The 17,702-nt window shown below is 42.2% G+C and overlaps 1 protein-coding gene across 1 annotated transcript in view; it reads left to right on the plus strand.

Moving 5' to 3' along the window:
- Positions 1 to 15,332, plus strand: part of LOC124589247 (facilitated trehalose transporter Tret1-2 homolog) — a 124,388-nt gene extending 109,056 nt beyond the window's left edge. The window contains exon 4 of the mRNA XM_047131546.1: positions 14,991 to 15,332. Within this exon, the coding sequence (XP_046987502.1) occupies positions 14,991 to 15,332 (342 nt within the window). The remainder of the gene's footprint in view (positions 1 to 14,990) is intronic.
- The last annotated feature ends 2,370 nt before the right edge of the window (positions 15,333 to 17,702 follow it).

The raw sequence follows: 17,702 nt of genomic DNA on the forward strand, positions 1-17,702 counted from the left end.
GTTGAATGTAAAGGATTATAGGCTAGCATCATTTTTATGTTGAGTGAACAAGTTAACACAAAGTTTATAATATTGATACAGGCTGTTTTTGTGTAGAGAAACACGTACTTGTGAGCTGTTACTGCTGAATATTTCTGCAGTTTATAAATACCCTCTAGGAAACTTTCAACTTGTTATAAGTAATCTATATACTTTATTGAGTTACCTGTCAGACATGAAGGAACTGATGATAGTTTGTGGAGGTTTCAATGTAGGTTTATTAAAATATTCTGATAGGAAAAACAAAATGTATTCATTATTTTGTTGTGCGAGCCTCATTTCAATGACAAATTTTTCAGCTTTCACGCAGCCTGATAGCAAGATCTGATTCATAAAATTTTTAAGGGTGGTGCTCAGCCTGAAACAATTAACGTATTCCAAATTGTTAATGGACTAGATTATCGTGAGGCACAATTAATGAGAACAAACAAATAATCATCTTACGCTTCTGAGAAGTGATGCTTAGTTGTACTAATGAGAAAAGTATAAAATGTTTTAGGACGAAGTTAAAAGAGATAGTGTGTGATGAGGTACATAAAGAAAGAAATGCTAACGCGAAATTAAATGTATTCCTTGGTAAATTTGTGTCAATATCTGAAAGTAGCTTTCCTAAAAAGTTATCTAGGGAGTACATAAAACATATGAGCAATGATAAACAGAAAACGCGTGTTTATGTTGAGGCCAGATTAAGTCAAGATCTGACGTAACTTGAATTCTACAAAAAATTATGTAATATTTTAAGGAACGTCATTAGTATGTCCAGAAATATGCTCTTCGTAACAGAAATTTATAATACAGATAATAAGATTAAAACTCTAACAGGTACAGTGGAATGGGAGACAGGGCAACCATTCAGTGCACAAGGTATCACAACAATTAAAGAAAATGACAATGTTGTGACTGGTAATCCACAAGTTGCAAGTACCTTTAAGAATTACTTTCTAAGTGTAGCGTTAGAAATGGGATAAAATGGTTGAGTTTAAGAAGCAGGAGAATGTATTAGAAAAGACTTTCCATAAAACTTTAGGCTAATAGATGTAGAAACAACATTCTCCACTAAAAATTAATAGAATTTTAAAGATTCTAAAACATGAAAGCTCAAAGAGTGTTGACAGAATTTGAGAAGGAATTCTGAAAAATTGTATCATTGGCAGAAGGAATTTTTCTAGAATAGATTTTTAAAAAAAAGTGACATAGAAGACTTAAAGATTTATGATCCAATTTCGATACACACGTTTTTTTTCAGAATGTTCGAAAATTGTTCAATGGTCTTACATTTGAAACAACTTACTTAGCAAATAACAGTTTGGATTCCAGAAGGGTTGCTCGACAAAGAATGTTATTTGTACATTCACTTGCCAAACATTACAAGCCTTAAATCATAAAATGTGGATAGTTGGGATTTTTGTGATCTTACCAAGGCATTTCATTGAGGAGAACATGTTACTCTCTTAGAAAAAGTTACATTTTATGCAACTGATGGCATCACACACAACTGGTTGGCACCATATTTAAAAAACAGAATGTAAAATGTTGAAGTGAATAAATCAAACAATGTTGAAAGGGGAGAGAATTTTAGTGCATGGGGTCAAATCGCAAAGGGAGTGCCAAAGGTTCAAATTGGGTCCACTCCTATTCCATATCTATGTGAATGAGCTTACACTTAACAGTAATAATTGGTACTTTTTGCGGACAGTACTAGCTTTACCATAAATCCCATTAAAGAGAAAGACAAGGAAGAGATCGTTAATGATATTTTTCAACGAATTATTATATCATTCTCTGAAAATGAACTCTCTTTCAATTTTGAGAAAACACCCTATGTTCAGCTCTGAAAAATAAACAGTCATAGCAAATCCCATTAAAGAGAAAGACAAGGAAGAGGTCGTTAATGATATTTTTCAACGAATTATTATATCATTCTCTGGAAATGAACTCTCTTTCAATTTTGAGAAAACACCCTATGTTCAGCTCTGAAAAATAAACAGTCATAGCAACAAGTAATGTAGCTCAAGTACAGGAGGGAGTAAATGGGGTAGAATGCTCCCAAGTTTTAGATATGTGTACTGATGAAAGCTTGAACTGAAAGAAATGTATTACTGGACTACTCACACATTACGTTCATCTGCCTCTGTCTTTCATATAATTGCTAAACTTAGAAACAAGCGATTCAATCTTATGACATAGTTCGCACTTTTGCAGTCAATATGATCTTGTGGATTAATTTTCTTGGATAACTTACCACTTAGAAAGTGTTCAAAGCTCATATGAGGGCAGTAAGAATAATATGTAGTGTTTACCCAGGGTCACCGTGTAGACACATCTTTAAGAGGCTAGGCATTTTAATTGCACCATCGCAGTACATATATTCGCTAATGGTCGTTTTAAATCTAACTTAAAATCATTTCTCCTGAACATCTCTCTTATTCCATGGATGAATTTTTAAAAACTGATTGCCTGTATTCAGCGGCATGATTAGGACTAAAAACTGTGTTCACTAATGGTGACACTAATCGCGTCCAGTTATCCTATAAACTGACTCTTTCCACACAATTTCGATGAAAGAACCGTTAAAATGAAATACGGAACATGTGACTACCTAAATACCAATCAGTGATGACCTGAGAGACTTTCAGGAACTGCAAGTTCACTACAGGTGCCGCCAGGTACTCCCAGTAACACTCATAGAAACAGAGTTCACTTTCCTGAGTTGAACTTCTGAGCGCGGTCTTGTGATGAAACTGATAAGTAATTACAAATAATTACGATTTGGATTGTATTCAAAGAATATTTTTTCATAATTTAGAACAAACACAACACGTACACAGATAAAACAGAATCTTAAGACAACACTTCTAAACATGGAGCTCAAGATATATAAATACATTCCAAAACCACAAGAAAACAAGGGACACGGTACATAATGAGTGAGAGACATTCGGAACTGCGCATGAAATAAGGAAACGGGGCCCATACGACATGTCTGCGGCAGTAACAATTCGTTCTTCAGCGGTACAGTTTAGAATGGTGCTAAATATGTGAGCTTATATAAAAGAATAAATTATACACATCTGTAAAAGTTAAAAAATATTTGATTCAGTTCATAAAATACTTAGGTCACTTTAACTTAACGTTACATATTAATGCATAGTCATTGAGATGCAAATAATGTGCCAACATCACATTTTTGTAGTCGCTGTAACAGGTAGACAACTATGGGGCAAGGTAATATGTAGTTTGCAAGTTTCATAGAGACCAATTTCAAGTGGCGGATATAGTGTAGCTTTAATTTCAAAATTACAATGCTGCGTGCAGTAAAATGAGGTGACAAGAAAAAACAATATTCAAAGAGTGTAAGTTCTAAGCAGAAGTTAAGTATTCTATATTCATAGAACTCTTCAGTAATGTTATTTATTATTATTAACTAGCTGGGTCCCTGGAACTGCTCCGGTATGTAGGAGTATTTATTCCAATTTTCTGTTGGTCTACTTCGTCTTTTGCCTCTTTCTGTCCATCTCATCCCACTATCTACCACCTCCACCTCACTCATCACTATCTATCTCCTCCTAACCTCTCTATGTCCAATTCCTCCTACCCCCTCTCTGAGACTGCTCCTCCTCCTCCTCTCTCTGAGCATTTGCTCCTTCCCCCCTTTGTCAATCTGCTACTTACCCCACTGAGCATATTCCCTACTGCTCCCTCCATATCCTCCTCAACCTCTGTATCTCCTCCCCCCGCCCCCTTCCCCTCGCTTGCCCGTCTCCCTCGTATATGTGTCCTTGTTTTCCTTTCTCCAGTCTGTCTGTCTGTCCATCTCTTCCTCCCTCCTTCTTTCTCCACGTTAGGACGTTGCTGGTTCTTACCCCCTTTCCACACTGTAAATAATATGAGCAACAAGTCTGGTTGAAATCGATAGATCGGTTTAGAAGGTGTATTTTACCCACGAATTTGCTCACATATGTTCATGCCACTTGTATTTGACATATATTTAATATATTTCTCATATAACTGTACACATATTTCATTTGTATCTCTAATGAATGTCGACCTGTAATTTCGTTTACATGAAGCTCGATGTGTATGATGTCATATCTCCTGAAGAATAACTCGTACAATGATATAATTTTGCAGGTACATTTAGCGGCTTATGTGGACTCTGTCTGTGAAATGTGTTGCAAGTAGAATTAGTGGGATAGAAGTAATAAGTTTAAATGGCATATATAATGCTGTAGTTTTTCACGCATTTAAGTTTTTATGATGCCTTATCTCCTGAGACTCGTGTCGTACGATGATACAGTTTTGCAGATACATTTGAGAGATATTATTTGTGAAAGTGACCCGTATACAGTTACTAGTAAAGAAGTAATAAAATGTCATACCCGATGCAGTAGTTTTACTGCACGAAAAGTGAAAATGGGATAAGCGATAACCTTTTTTTTTTTCCTTTCATGATTTTGTTTGGTTCGTCAGCGAGTAAAAGTGTGGAGTTATCAGTACTCATTCTCGAATACATGTTGAACAAATTCTGGGTATTCGCGAGTCGAGGTTTAGACTTCTTTTTCATCCCCCATTTCCATCCTTTGACAAGTAGCTGGTTTTTAGCCCCTAGCTATTCTCTCCAGACAGTTAGTGATATTTTTACCAAGCTGGTCTGATATCGGTCCCCCGGCTTAGGAGGAGATGAGGAACATACTGTATATACATACACAGATTCATATGTGGACGGTCTAGTTACATTAATGCGATCACCTGTCAGAAGCATGAATAACCACCTATCCCAGCGTGCCGTAAGAGAGTCAGTGAGGTTCTGGAGGATAGCAACAAGGATGTGGAGGCATGTCGACTCCAGTGACGAGGCCATGCTGCAAAGAGCCCGATCAAGGTGGTTTCATAAATTCTCAATTGGCTTTAAATCCGGAAAATTTGGTGGCCAGGGGAGTACCGTAAGTTCAATCTGGCGCTCTTCGAACCGTGAACGTACACTAGGAACTGTGTGACAAGTTGCACTGTCCATCTGGTAGGTACCGTCGTGTCGAGGAAAAACAAACTGCACCTAGTGGTGGACATAGTCCCCAAGGATTATCTGTTTTTATTCATTGTGCCTCCCAGAATGACGAGATTGTCCAGTGAATGCCTGGAAAGTATTTTCCAGATCATAACGCTCCCTCCTCTGGCATGGTCACTTCCGACGATTGTTGCAGCGCCGTACACGCCAATAGCCATCTGTCCCATGGAGCATAAAAGGTGATTCATCTGTAAAGGTTTCCTGTTGTCCAGGCATGACGAAGGTTGCTAATATGGGAACAGAAAGTTCTTCCTTGATATTATTCTTGAGCTCGACAGGTAATGCGATTTTATTGCTCAACATGTGACTTGTATTAGTAAATTTTTCCTACCGTATGATGGTTATTTGTCGAAGCTGATAGTAAAAAAATAAAATGTTCTAATGCACCCCAATGTCATGAGTTTCCTGAATCATCTGAAAAAGCCCCCTGTCACCACTCAGTGGACGTCCAGTTGCGGTACAGGCTTGAAAAATCCAGCCTTCATCGCCGATGAACAGCTGCCAGCTTAGGTGCACGAACCATGTGACTGTTGTGGATGGAGGCCGTAGCGTTCTTTGAACGGTAGTTGAGGACATACTTTTGGTAGCCCCTTGGTTCGTCTAGGCGCTCAGTTTCTCAACTGTTGGACGTACGAGGGCGGACCCAAAAGAAACCGGATTGTTGTCATAAAAAATTTATTGATCAACCTTTTTACAAAATTACTTCAGTCACCTTCAAAATACTATCCATTACATGCGATGCACTTGTCAAGTCTCTTTTCCCACTGTTGGGAGCATGTTTGGAAACTTTCAAGTTTGATATTGTCCAGTGCCTTTTGCGAAGCTGTTTTTACCGCCTCCACATCGTCATAACGCTCCCCTTTAAGCGTTTTTTTCATTCGTGGAAATAGGAAAAAGTCGCACGGGGCTAGGTCCGGCAAATACGGAGCGTGGGGAACGACAGACCACCTCTGAGATGCCGAATAGTGGTCACGCATAAGGCCGTGTGTGCTGGAGCGTTGTCGTGATGCAGAAACCAGTCACCTGATCGCCAAAGTTCCGGGTGTTTCCTCCTCACATCCTCTCGCAGACGCCTTAAAACATCCAAATAAAAGTGTTGGTTAACAGTCTGGCCAGGGGGTACGAATTCCCGATGCACAATTCCACGAACATAGAAATGACAATGATCATCGTCTTCACATTTGACCTCACTTGCCTTGCTCTTATTGGTCTGGGAGAGTTGGGAGTCCTCCACTGGCTTGACGCTTGCTTGGATTCAGGGTCATACCCGTAACACCAACTCTCATCCCCTGTAACGACTTTGTTCAAGAAGTCTGGATCACGAGCAATCTCTGTTTTCAAGTCCTGACACACATTCATGCGGATGGTTTGCTGCTCCTGTGTGAGAAGGCGCGGAACAAATTTAGTAGCAACACGTCTCATGTGCAAATCGACACTCAAAATCCGCTGGCACGAGCTACAACTGATTCCTGTCTCTGCTGAAATTTAGTCGATCGTTTGGCGACGATCCTCGTTGATATTTTGGCGATTCTTTTCAATGTTCTCCTCATTTCGCGATGTTGAAGGGCGTCCAGAACGAGCTTGGTCTTCAACACATATCTCACCACGTTTAAAGCGCCCAAACCACTCTAAACCCTGTGTACGGCTCATAGCGTCCTCCGGGAAAGCTTCGTGAAGCATTTGGTGTGTCTACGTTGCAGTTTTTTAAGGCAGGAAACAAAATTTCACACACACACTCTTTGTTATTTTAAAGTTGCCGTAACGACTTCGCAGAGGTAACCCGCCAACAGTCAGAGAAACACAATACCACACTTGCACGTTCAGCTCTACACGACGCCGTCTGCACAGCTGTTTCATGAAGGTCTCTACTAACACCATCTAGCGTGAGAACCCTGCACTACGTCTACGAGTGGCAGCACCCTCGGAGTCCGGTTTCTTTTGGGTTCCCCCTCGTATATCTGCCCATTAAATATTTCCACGGCCGTCTTTCACCCCGTCATCTACGCCCCCTGATGCAGCACAGTTACCTCGGCGCCGTTTATGGATAGCACCATTTGGCATGCGCCCTGTGCTTCAACCACGGCTGCACGTGACTCGGAAGCCACTATTCATGATCTCTTGGACATCAGATAAATTACTCAGTTTCCGGATACCGACGCTTTCTCACTATATTTAAACCCCCTACTGTCAGTGCGGTCATCTGCCATATGTGAGCGGTTATTGCACTTTCACGTCGAACTTTTTCGGCGCTGGTCATACTAACGTGGGTGGGCCGTCTACAACGGGCATTAAAAAGTTCCCGTTCTAAGACCGTACAGTCCAGAATAAGTATCCCAGTCAGACAAAATCGTGTGTTGACTTAATTTCAGCGTTACGTTATTTGGGATCTGGCGACGTGCGTTCTCATGAAGCAGCAACACCCCTTGGCTCCTTTTTCCCTGAAATTTCGCCAAAACTGCGAGCCTTAGTTTCTCCACCGTTGCGCAGTACCCTTCCGCACTGATGGAAACATCAGGTTTCTTGAAATCAATAAGCAATTGGCCTACCAGGTCGACCGGCGTTTCTTGTTGAATCGTGGCCAGTAAGAAACTTCGGGCAGTATTTCACAATGGTGGTTTTCGACAGACATGCTGTCTCTACACATTCTTCATTCCCTGAAGGATGTCTGCCGGTGTTTATACTTTGGTAACCAATATAAAATAGCACGTTGTTTCTCCTTAGACGCAATTGGTAATAACGTTGCCATAGTCCGCGCCTCCGCATTTGTCGCACACACGTTGGAAAGACGCGAATCCCTTGCCTACATATCGGAGCTTATATACACTTGTCGAAATCTTGCTACGTTGCATACACGCTTTATCAGCACCCTCAAACGTAAACTATTGATGCCCCTCTTACTTACACACATACGTCCACCCATTCTTATAACATGTATGGACTCACAAAAGATAAAAGATAAAATGACTTGGGAGTCAGCATAACAAATAACCACAATAAACACCTTCTCTCAGTGCAAAATAAATTGTTATGACCATGGGCTTGTTGTAGGATATAAGTGACCGGTAAGTGACAGTAGTTTTAATAATATCGTGATGAAAAAGAGTGCCATAGTTCAATGATAAATATTTATTTATGAGCCAACTAGTTTCACGGCATTAGAGGCACATCTTCGGCGATACGTTATGTATATAAACAAGAACAAAACGTGTAAAAATCCTGTTCTGGCCAAAATGAAGTTGAACTGTACACAAAGGAAAATTATTTATTCATTTATTTCAGCGATAGCCAATACACCACCAAACATTCTCTGTCCAATTATACTAAAATTGTTCGACCGTAAAGAGGTCGATAGTGAAGTAAAAATACGGCAGACTGTAGGGACATGATTCCGATAAAGAAAACTTAGAATAAGGACAAAGCGATAAACCAGAGGGATGTAAAAGAATAAAACAAATTATATGTGGGATAATGAAAACCTACGTTAAACTGGTAAGCTAAAGTAAATCTCAAAAAAAGAGTCTTCTTAGTTTTAAAATAGATAACGAAGGCCAAATCAAGGTAAAATGCTGTTTACAGAATTGACCGTCATCGAGATAAAAGAATGACCCGGGAAATGGAAAATTAAAAGTATTATGCAGGGTGAATATTAACAAAACCGACAAACTGCAGGGACGGACTGCTGACTGGAAATGGAGGAAAAGGGGTCCTAAGAACATTTGTCAGGAACTGCATCGTTGCCATGACAGACGGCACTGCCGAATGAAATTTCCTCTGACCACGTGCCATATGTTCTTTGTCAGTTGCAGGCTGTGAGGTTGACGCAGCGTACTGTAAACAGCAGAATGGCGCGTTATTCATGTCGGGAACAAGCCGAGGTAGTGTTTGTGCAGATGGAAACGGTCGAGAGGCAGCTCTGCTATACCAAAACAAGTTCCCTCACAGACAGCAACCACATCAGACAATATTTCAAGTAATTTTTGGGCGTTTGTGTGATAATGGGTCCTTTCAAAAAGACGTACTGTATGTATACCATATTTGGCAGGCAGGATTCTATAGGATATTGAGACGAACCCTAGTACAAGTTCAGCCGGCCGCGGTGGTCTAGCGGTTCTGGCGCTGCAGTCCGGAACCGCGGGACTGCTACGGTCGCAGGTTCGAATCCTGCCTCGGGCATGGGTGTGTGTGATGTCCTTAGGTTAGTTAGATTTAAGTAGTTCTAAGTTCTAGGGGACTTATGACCTAAGATGTTGAGTCCCATAGTGCTCAGAGCCATTTGAACCTAGTACAAGTTCCAGGCAAATGGCCCGCCAACGTGGTGCAAGCCAAAGTACGATTACACGTATCCTGCATGACAACCGCCACTATACCTATCACATACAAGCGTAAGGACTATCAGCAGAGGATTTCCCTCTACAGGAAGGATTTTATGGACAGTTTTTGCAGCAGATCATCACAAATATGGGATTTATGCCGTCAGTTCTCTTTACCGGCGGAGTATCAATCTGCATAATCGTCATCTGACGGCTACAGGGAATCTTTGGGGGATGGTCGAGGCGCCTCATCAGCATCGATTCAGCATCAATGTGTGGGCAGGGATTCTTGATGACCTGTTATTACTCCTCAGTGGAGGAACATATGTGTACTTCCTGCGGAAGCCTGGGCTGCTTTAGAATGTGCCTTTGGTAGTACGACAAGTTATGTGGTGTCTGCATGACAGAACACCACCCTACTTCCACATTACAGTTCGTTGACACCTCAGCAACATCTTCCCTCGACGTTGCGTAGGACATGGAGGCCCTGTAGCATGGCCTACTACGCCACCGGACTTACGCACCCGGGATTCCTACCTGTCGGGGCATCCGAAAAGCTTTGTGTATGCTGGACCAGTCCCTGAAGTGCAGGCCCTAAAGCAGTGTCTTTCACGACGCCTGTGACTCTATCCGGAGAGCAGTCGGAACGCTCGAGAGAGTGCGGCAATCCACGATGTGACGTGTGAACACGTGGACTGCATCCCATGGAGGTCGCTTTGAACATCTTTTGTGACGTGGGTGTGATGCAGCTCTGTCCTGTTTCCGGGATTATTTGTTATGCACGCACACTGTGCGTGTCCGGACACATGTTCATAGGACTTTGTTTTCTCCATTTCCAATCAAGAATCAGCCCCTGTAGTTACCAAGACTGCAACTGAGCTGAACCAGAGATGGTAGTGATAAGGAAAACGGGCGCATGCTCATAAGAACGTGTACACAAGGAGGCGACATGGGAACAATATCATAAAATGTGGCACAGAAATTTGGGTAGCATCTATATAAGTAATTTTACAAATGAAAGGTAGAAGAACGTAAGGTACAATAGTTACCAAAGACACAAAAAGCGCTCCCAATGCATACACTCAACGGGTAATTAGAGTTGCGTCATTGCACTGTTTTAACTGACTATGATTGCTTGAGTAGAATAACCTAGTACATATATTCTACTCCCTATTTCAAACCGTTTTTATATGGAATCAAGTGGCAATCATCTCTGAAATCACTGTACACCACTCTGCCGTTTCCTTGATTGACCTCTAGTATTGTCATTATTGTTATGTGGTTTACACATCACCATTTATGTAATTCCTGCTCCTAAATTTGTTTTTAATAAACTTGTACATAAAACTTCCTGGCAGATTAAAACTGTGTGCCCGACCGAGACTCGAACTTGGGACCTTTGCCTTTCGCGGGCAAGTGCTCTACCAACTGAGCTACCGAAGCACGACTCACGCCCGGTACTCACAGCTTTACTTCTGCCAGTACCTCGTCTCCTACCTTCCAAACTTTACAGAAGCTCTCCTGCGAACCTGCCAGGAAGTTTCATATCAGCGCACACTCCGTTGCAGAGTGAAAATCTCATTCTGGAAACATCCCCCAGACTGTGGCTAAGCCATGTCTCCGCAATATCCTTTCTTTCACGAGTGCTAGTTCTGCAAGGTTCGCAGGAGAGCTTCTGTAAAGTTTGGAAGGTAGGAGACGAGGTACTGTCAGAAGTAAAGCTGTGAGTACCGGCCGTGAGTCGTGCTTCGGTACCTCAGTTGGTAGAGCACTTGCTTGCCAAAGGCAAAGGTCCCGAGTTCGAGTCTCGGTCGGGCACACAGTTTTAATCTGCCAGGAAGTTTCATATCAGCGCACACTCCGCTGCAGAGTGAAAATCTCATTCTGGAAACTTGTACATATTTGTTATTTTATAATTGTAATTCACTAAGCATGGTCGCCCCCAAATTGGTTAGATAATAAAATAACTGTTGTAACATTTTATGATTCTGTCTCTTGTCGCCTCCCGGTGCATACCTTCTTACGCGCATGCACCTGTTTTCCTTATCAGTACTGTCCGCGGTTAAGCTCAGTTGTAGTCTTGGCTGTCTCTGCGTGCCTCATGTTGTCACCACGATATTACACCTTTCGTGCGTCTATGCAACACATTTAATTTTCCCTTTCCTCAGTCCTTTTATCTAGATTTTGTATGCAGCATTTTACTGAGACTTAACTTTAATATTTATCTTGCAATTTTGCAGATTCTATTTTTGGATTTAGGTTTTCATCATTTACACCTATAATTCGATTTATACTTTTATGTCCATCTGTTTCACGACTTTAGCTTTATTCTTTGTTCTGTTTATCGGATTGATGTTCCTACAGTCTGCCATATTTTTACTTGACTACCGAGCTTTTGACGGTCGAACGTTTTTAGCACAGATGTTGGGTCGTCTACTGGTTCCCACTTAAACTAAGTTATTCAATAGATTTGAGTATATAATTTTACTATATAGTTTCTTGCACAGTCCCAAACAAAATTTTTATACGTCTTGCTATTGTTTGTATACATATGTATGTCCGAAGATGTGGCTCTAACGCCATGAAACTGTTTGGCTCGTAAACTTGTGTTTATCGTAGACCTTAAATGGTCTTTTCCATCACGATACAATTGTACAGCTGTGGATGCCCACCATACAAAATTTTCAGTAGTTTTGTTAGTATAAGTTATTTCAGGCATCTGCCCACGCAGACATATGGCAAAACACGTTACGATAATTCTTGGCTGATGATTGTGTTAGAACATGCAAGGGATGTATAATCCCATCAGACTAATACCAGTAAAATACAAATGTTGCGCTGTATTCTCATAAATGGAGTAAAATCTTAACATCACTGAGGTGGTATTGAAAGTCGCGAGTTGTCTCTTCTTATCTCGTGTTTTCTACTGTTAATTTCGTGCTTGTACTCTTGTTAACTTCACTATTACAGAGATCGCCTAAACTTTATTATTTTTTAACTGGTCCTGTGCGCAACAATTAACTTACTTGGTCTTTCTGCTCCCACTTCTTGATCTGCTGCATTCCAATATTCAACAAAAACATAAAAAACCTATTATTCATGCTGAGTGCAATGCATGTTCTGTATGGCGGCTCCTGCTGTTGCTGCGGTTGCTACTGCTTACTACAAGTAGATACAATTCAAGAGAAATGGTTTGGTCAAATCTAAACTCGATAAATGATAACCCAAAAATGTAATTCCTTTTTTCAAAAACTATATTCTGAAAGCGATTCTTTCTCATTCAATCAACAAAACGCTAGAAACTCTTTGAACAATCGCTTCGTATGTAAATCTGCCTCCAGTGGCATTAAAGCAATATTACAAATTAATCAGACTCTTGAGACAGACTGAAATACTTCTCAATTATACTTCTCAATTAAATACACAGTGAAACAATTGATTGACAATTACAAAAGAAATCAATAACAAAATTCAATAATTAATCTACACTCCTGGAAATTGAAATAAGAACACCGTGAATTCATTGTCCCAGGAAGGGGAAACTTTATTGACACATTCCTGGGGTCAGATACATCACATGATCACACTGACAGAACCACAGGCACATAGACACAGGCAACAGAGCATGCACAATGTCGGCACTAGTACAGTGTACATCCACCTTTCGCAGCAATGCAGGCTGCTATTCTCCCGTGGAGACGATCGTAGAGATGCTGGATGTAGTCCTGTGGAACGGCTTGCCATGCCATTTCCACCTGGCGCCTCAGTTGGACCAGCGTTCGTGCTGGACGTGCAGACCGCGTGAGACGACGCTTCATCCAGTCCCAAACATGCTCAATGGGGGACAGATCCGGAGATCTTGCTGGCCAGGGTAGTTGACTTACACCTTCTACAGCACGTTGGGTGGCACGGGATACATGCGGACGTGCATTGTCCTGTTGGAACAGCAAGTTCCCTTGCCGGTCTAGGAATGGTAGAACGATGGGTTCGATGACGGTTTGGATGTACCGTGCACTATTCAGTGTCCCCTCGACGATCACCAGTGGTGTACAGCCAGTGTAGGAGATCGCTCCCCACACCATGATGCCGGGTGTTGGCCCTGTGTGCCTCGGTCGTATGCAGTCCTGATTGTGGCGCTCACCTGCACGGCGCCAAACACGCATACGACCATCATTCGCACCAAGGCAGAAGCGACTCTCATCGCTGAAGACGACACGTCTCCATTCGTCCCTCCATTCACGCCTGTCGCGACACCACTGGAGGCGGGCTGCACGATGTTGGGGCGTGAGCGGAAGACGGCCTAACGGTGTGCGGGACCGCAGCCCAGCTTCATGGAGACGGTTGCGAATGGTCCTCGCCGATACCCCAGGAGCAACAGCGTCCGTAATTTGCTGGGAAGTGGCGGTGCGGTCCCCTACGGCACTGCGTAGGATCCTACGGTCTTGGTGTGCATCCGTGCGTCGCTGCGGTCCGGTCCCAGGTCGACGGGCACGTGCACCTTCCGCCGACCACTGGCGACAACATCGATGTACTGTGGAGACCTCACGCCCCACGTGTTGAGCAATTCGGCGGTACGCCCACCCGGCCTCCCGCATGCCCACTATACGCCCTCGCTCAAAGTCCGTCAACTGCACATACGGTTCACGTCCACGCTGTCGCGGCATGCTACCAGTGTTAAAGACTGCGATGGAGCTCCGTATGCCACGGCAAACTGGCTGACACTGACGGTTGTGGTGCACAAATGCTGCGCAGCTAGCGCCATTCGACGGCCAACACCGCGGTTCCTGGTGTGTCCGCTGTGCCGTGCGTGTGATCATTGCTTGTACAGCCCTCTCGCAGTGTCCGGAGCAAGTATGGTGGGTCTGACACACCGGTGTCAATGTGTTCTTTTTTCCATTTCCAGGAGTGTATCCGCCTAACAATGGTTTCCCTTACGAGTTCAACTCCTATCATTATCAAAATTACCGTCTGCTGCTACGCACATACACAAACCCTTTTCTTTAAATTAATAAGCGCGCTGCAAATTGTAAAAAATATCGACTCAATACCAAATCCTGTGTCGCTGTTGGCTGACACGGCAGTACGCAGCTCGGCGACGACCCCTCGCCCAACACACGTGCGCACCGCAGCAGGCGGGCTCCTACACTGGCTTCCAGACTGCCACTAATTAATCCGTGCGCTGCGAAGCGCGTCAACAATATCTTAGATTCCAGAGCTTGTGTATGCGCGCTGTAGCCAACCTTTAAATCCTAAGAGAGTATTGCCAACTCTCAGTATGTCCAAGGGTGTCAATGAAATAAAGTGTTTATTTAAAGTGGAATAAGAAATATAGAAAAATGATTTTTTTAAAAAAGTTAGTAGCAGTCATGGACCCAAGAACTAAAAGAAGCGTTTAATGCAAAATTCATTTGGTAAAAATCTATGCTCGTATTTAGTTACTCATCATATTCACCTATGAATCGCCAACAATAGTTCCTGTAATTTATATTTTGCGGAATATTTAGTTGTCAAGGGATATAAAAGTCCTTTACATTTGAACTGTAGCATTATGCTAAAAAGAACTTAATATGTTTCAGCTATGCAATAGTGGTGCGTCAACGCCAATTGGATCCCTGCTCACGGGAGAGGTGTTCCACGTGTCCGTTAAGGCCATCTGCCTGACGTTATATAGCACAACAATAGCTCTCTATGGCTTTGTCCTGAAGAAGCTGTTCCAAGTGGTGTCGGACGGCCTGGGCGCTTACTACTCTTTCTGGGCGTTCTCTTTCATGTGCTTTGTCTGTGCAGTGTACATGTACAAGCTGCTGCCCGAAACAAGAGGAAAGACCTTTGCAGAGATCAACGACGATATGGAAAACATCACTGTCGGACATGCTGACGGTGACAATAAAGATTCAACGAAGACAGGTTCTGGCTGAAAGTTAAAAAGAGCTTGATCTTATACCTAAGTTAATGACGCAGCAATGAAGTAATATACTGCGTTCCACTTCATACCTGTTACATCAAGAGCAATAACTCTGAAGGGAAGGAGCAACTGAATCCATTTCCATTAAAGAAACACCTTGAAATGTCACACAGACGAATCTGGTGCATGTTTCGTAGAAACTCAAAGTGTGTGATGTTTCACAAAAAGTTTTGGATGATGTTATTCTCATAATAGACATTGCATCCTTCACCAATCTTTGTACTGTAAGTTTGACAACTATAGCTTCTGTTACGTAATATAATTTATCATAGGCGATCTTTTGCTCATGGTAACAAATATGATGTATGGGTGGCGTTTTCCCCACCTTAACAAATATGTTTTCTGGATGATCTGTTTCTGAACAGCTACATCTCAATAATGTCACCACATTTAAAAAAGACTTAAAAAGTAAAGCACCGCACGAGAAACTTTCAAAAAAAGTGGAAGTGATTGTCTAATTGTCGACGGGACGTGTTTTTAATGACAGCAGATTGTTTGTTATTTACCCTAATAGAGTGAAAGACGAATCTTGCTTTGGAAAAAATTGTTCAATCGTCATATTGTGTTCATTTCTATGAGATTTTACCAATTATTGTTGAGATTTATCTGCGGTTTAAATTAACCTTCTTGTAGTTTCTTAGATTTACCATTATAATGAAATTTTAAGCGTTATTGCTGTGCTAGAAGAAAAATTAATTTATGTTTGCGAGAATCTGATTTTCATTAAATTATTTAATCATAAAGTTAGCTGCGAATTCACTATTTTATCATTACTGTGATGTAAGTCTATTTAGATTTCTAATACGCTAGACGTTGTGAAACTGTCGGCTTTCATCAGTTAATTGTGACGTGAAGTAAAAATTTTGGTACTTACCGTAACTCCTTCCGTAAGTTTTAGTATCATCTGCATTGGTGTGCGTCTTCAGACGAAAATTGCTTCGAATGAAAATGATGTGGCTTTGCCTTGCTTTCCTTAACAAATGTGAAGTATGTGTAAAGAACTGGTCAACTAATTTTATTTATCAACAACGCAATTTTCTTCTCGCATTATTTTATAGAACGTCTTTACAATACTACCAAACAAACGTAACATTTTCAGGAAACATCATTCTTTGTATGCTGAAGACCTGTTCTCGTTTGGTGCTCGGACTGTAACATTATTTTAACAAGAACATAATTCAAACAAAATTCGTGAATAAGAGTCCACGAAATATACCTTTTAGCTGCTGAAAATGAAGCTTCTCTAAGAAAAACTACTAGCGAATACTTTCAGTTTTCGATACAATAACAGTAGCTGTAAAAATTGTCCATGTTACAAGTGGGTGGCAAAATAATTGAGTGACAACACTTCATTTAAAGCTTTCATCGCTTGCGTTTCTCAACACTCACCACGTCTTCCTCTACATAGACAAACGTATGTGTCCTGCTCAGTGTACAAACTCTGCTGCACTGAAGAACCAAAGAGACTGGTACACCTGACTAATATCGTGTGGGGCCCCCGCGAGCACGGAGAAGTGCGGTAACACGACGCGGCATGGACTCTACTAATGTCTGAAGTAGTGCTGGAGGGAAATGACACCATGAATCCTGCAGGGCTGTCCATAATTCCGTAAGAGTACGAAGAGGTGGAGATCAATTCTGAGCAGCACGTTGCATGGCATCCCAGATATGCTCAATAAATTTTCATGTCTCGGGAGTTTGGCGCCCAGCGGAAGTGTTTAACCTCAGAAGAGTGTTCCTGGAGCCATTGTGTAGCAATCCCGGACGTGTGAGGTGTCGCATTGCCCAGCTGGAATTGCCCAAGTCCGTCGGAATGGACAATGGATATGAATGGGTGCAAGTCGTCAGACAGGATGCTTACGTGGGTGTCACCTGTCCAAGTCGTGTCTAAACGTGTCAGGGGTCCCAACTGCACACGCCCCACACCGTTACAGAGCCTCCACCAACTTCAACAGTCCCATGCTAACATGCAGGGTCCTCGGTTTCATGAGGTTGTGTCCATACCCGTACACGTCCATCCGCTCCATATAATTTGAAATGAGACTCCTCCTATCAGCAACATGTTTCCAGTTATCAGCAGTCCAATGTCGACGTTGACGGGCCCGACGAGCATAAAGTTTTGTGGCGTGCAGTCATCAAGGGTGCATGAGTGGACCTTCTGCTCCGAAAGCCCATGTGGGTGACGTTTCGTTGAATGTTTCGCACGCAGAGACGTATTGATGGTCCAGCACTGAAATCTGCAGCAATCTTCGGAATGGTTGCACTTCTGTCATGATGAACGATTTTCATCGTCATTGGCCCCATTCTTCCAGGATCTTTTTCC

This window comes from Schistocerca americana, chromosome 1 (genome assembly GCF_021461395.2).
Source record: "Schistocerca americana isolate TAMUIC-IGC-003095 chromosome 1, iqSchAmer2.1, whole genome shotgun sequence".
In the NCBI taxonomy this organism is placed as follows: Eukaryota; Metazoa; Arthropoda; class Insecta; order Orthoptera; family Acrididae; genus Schistocerca; species Schistocerca americana.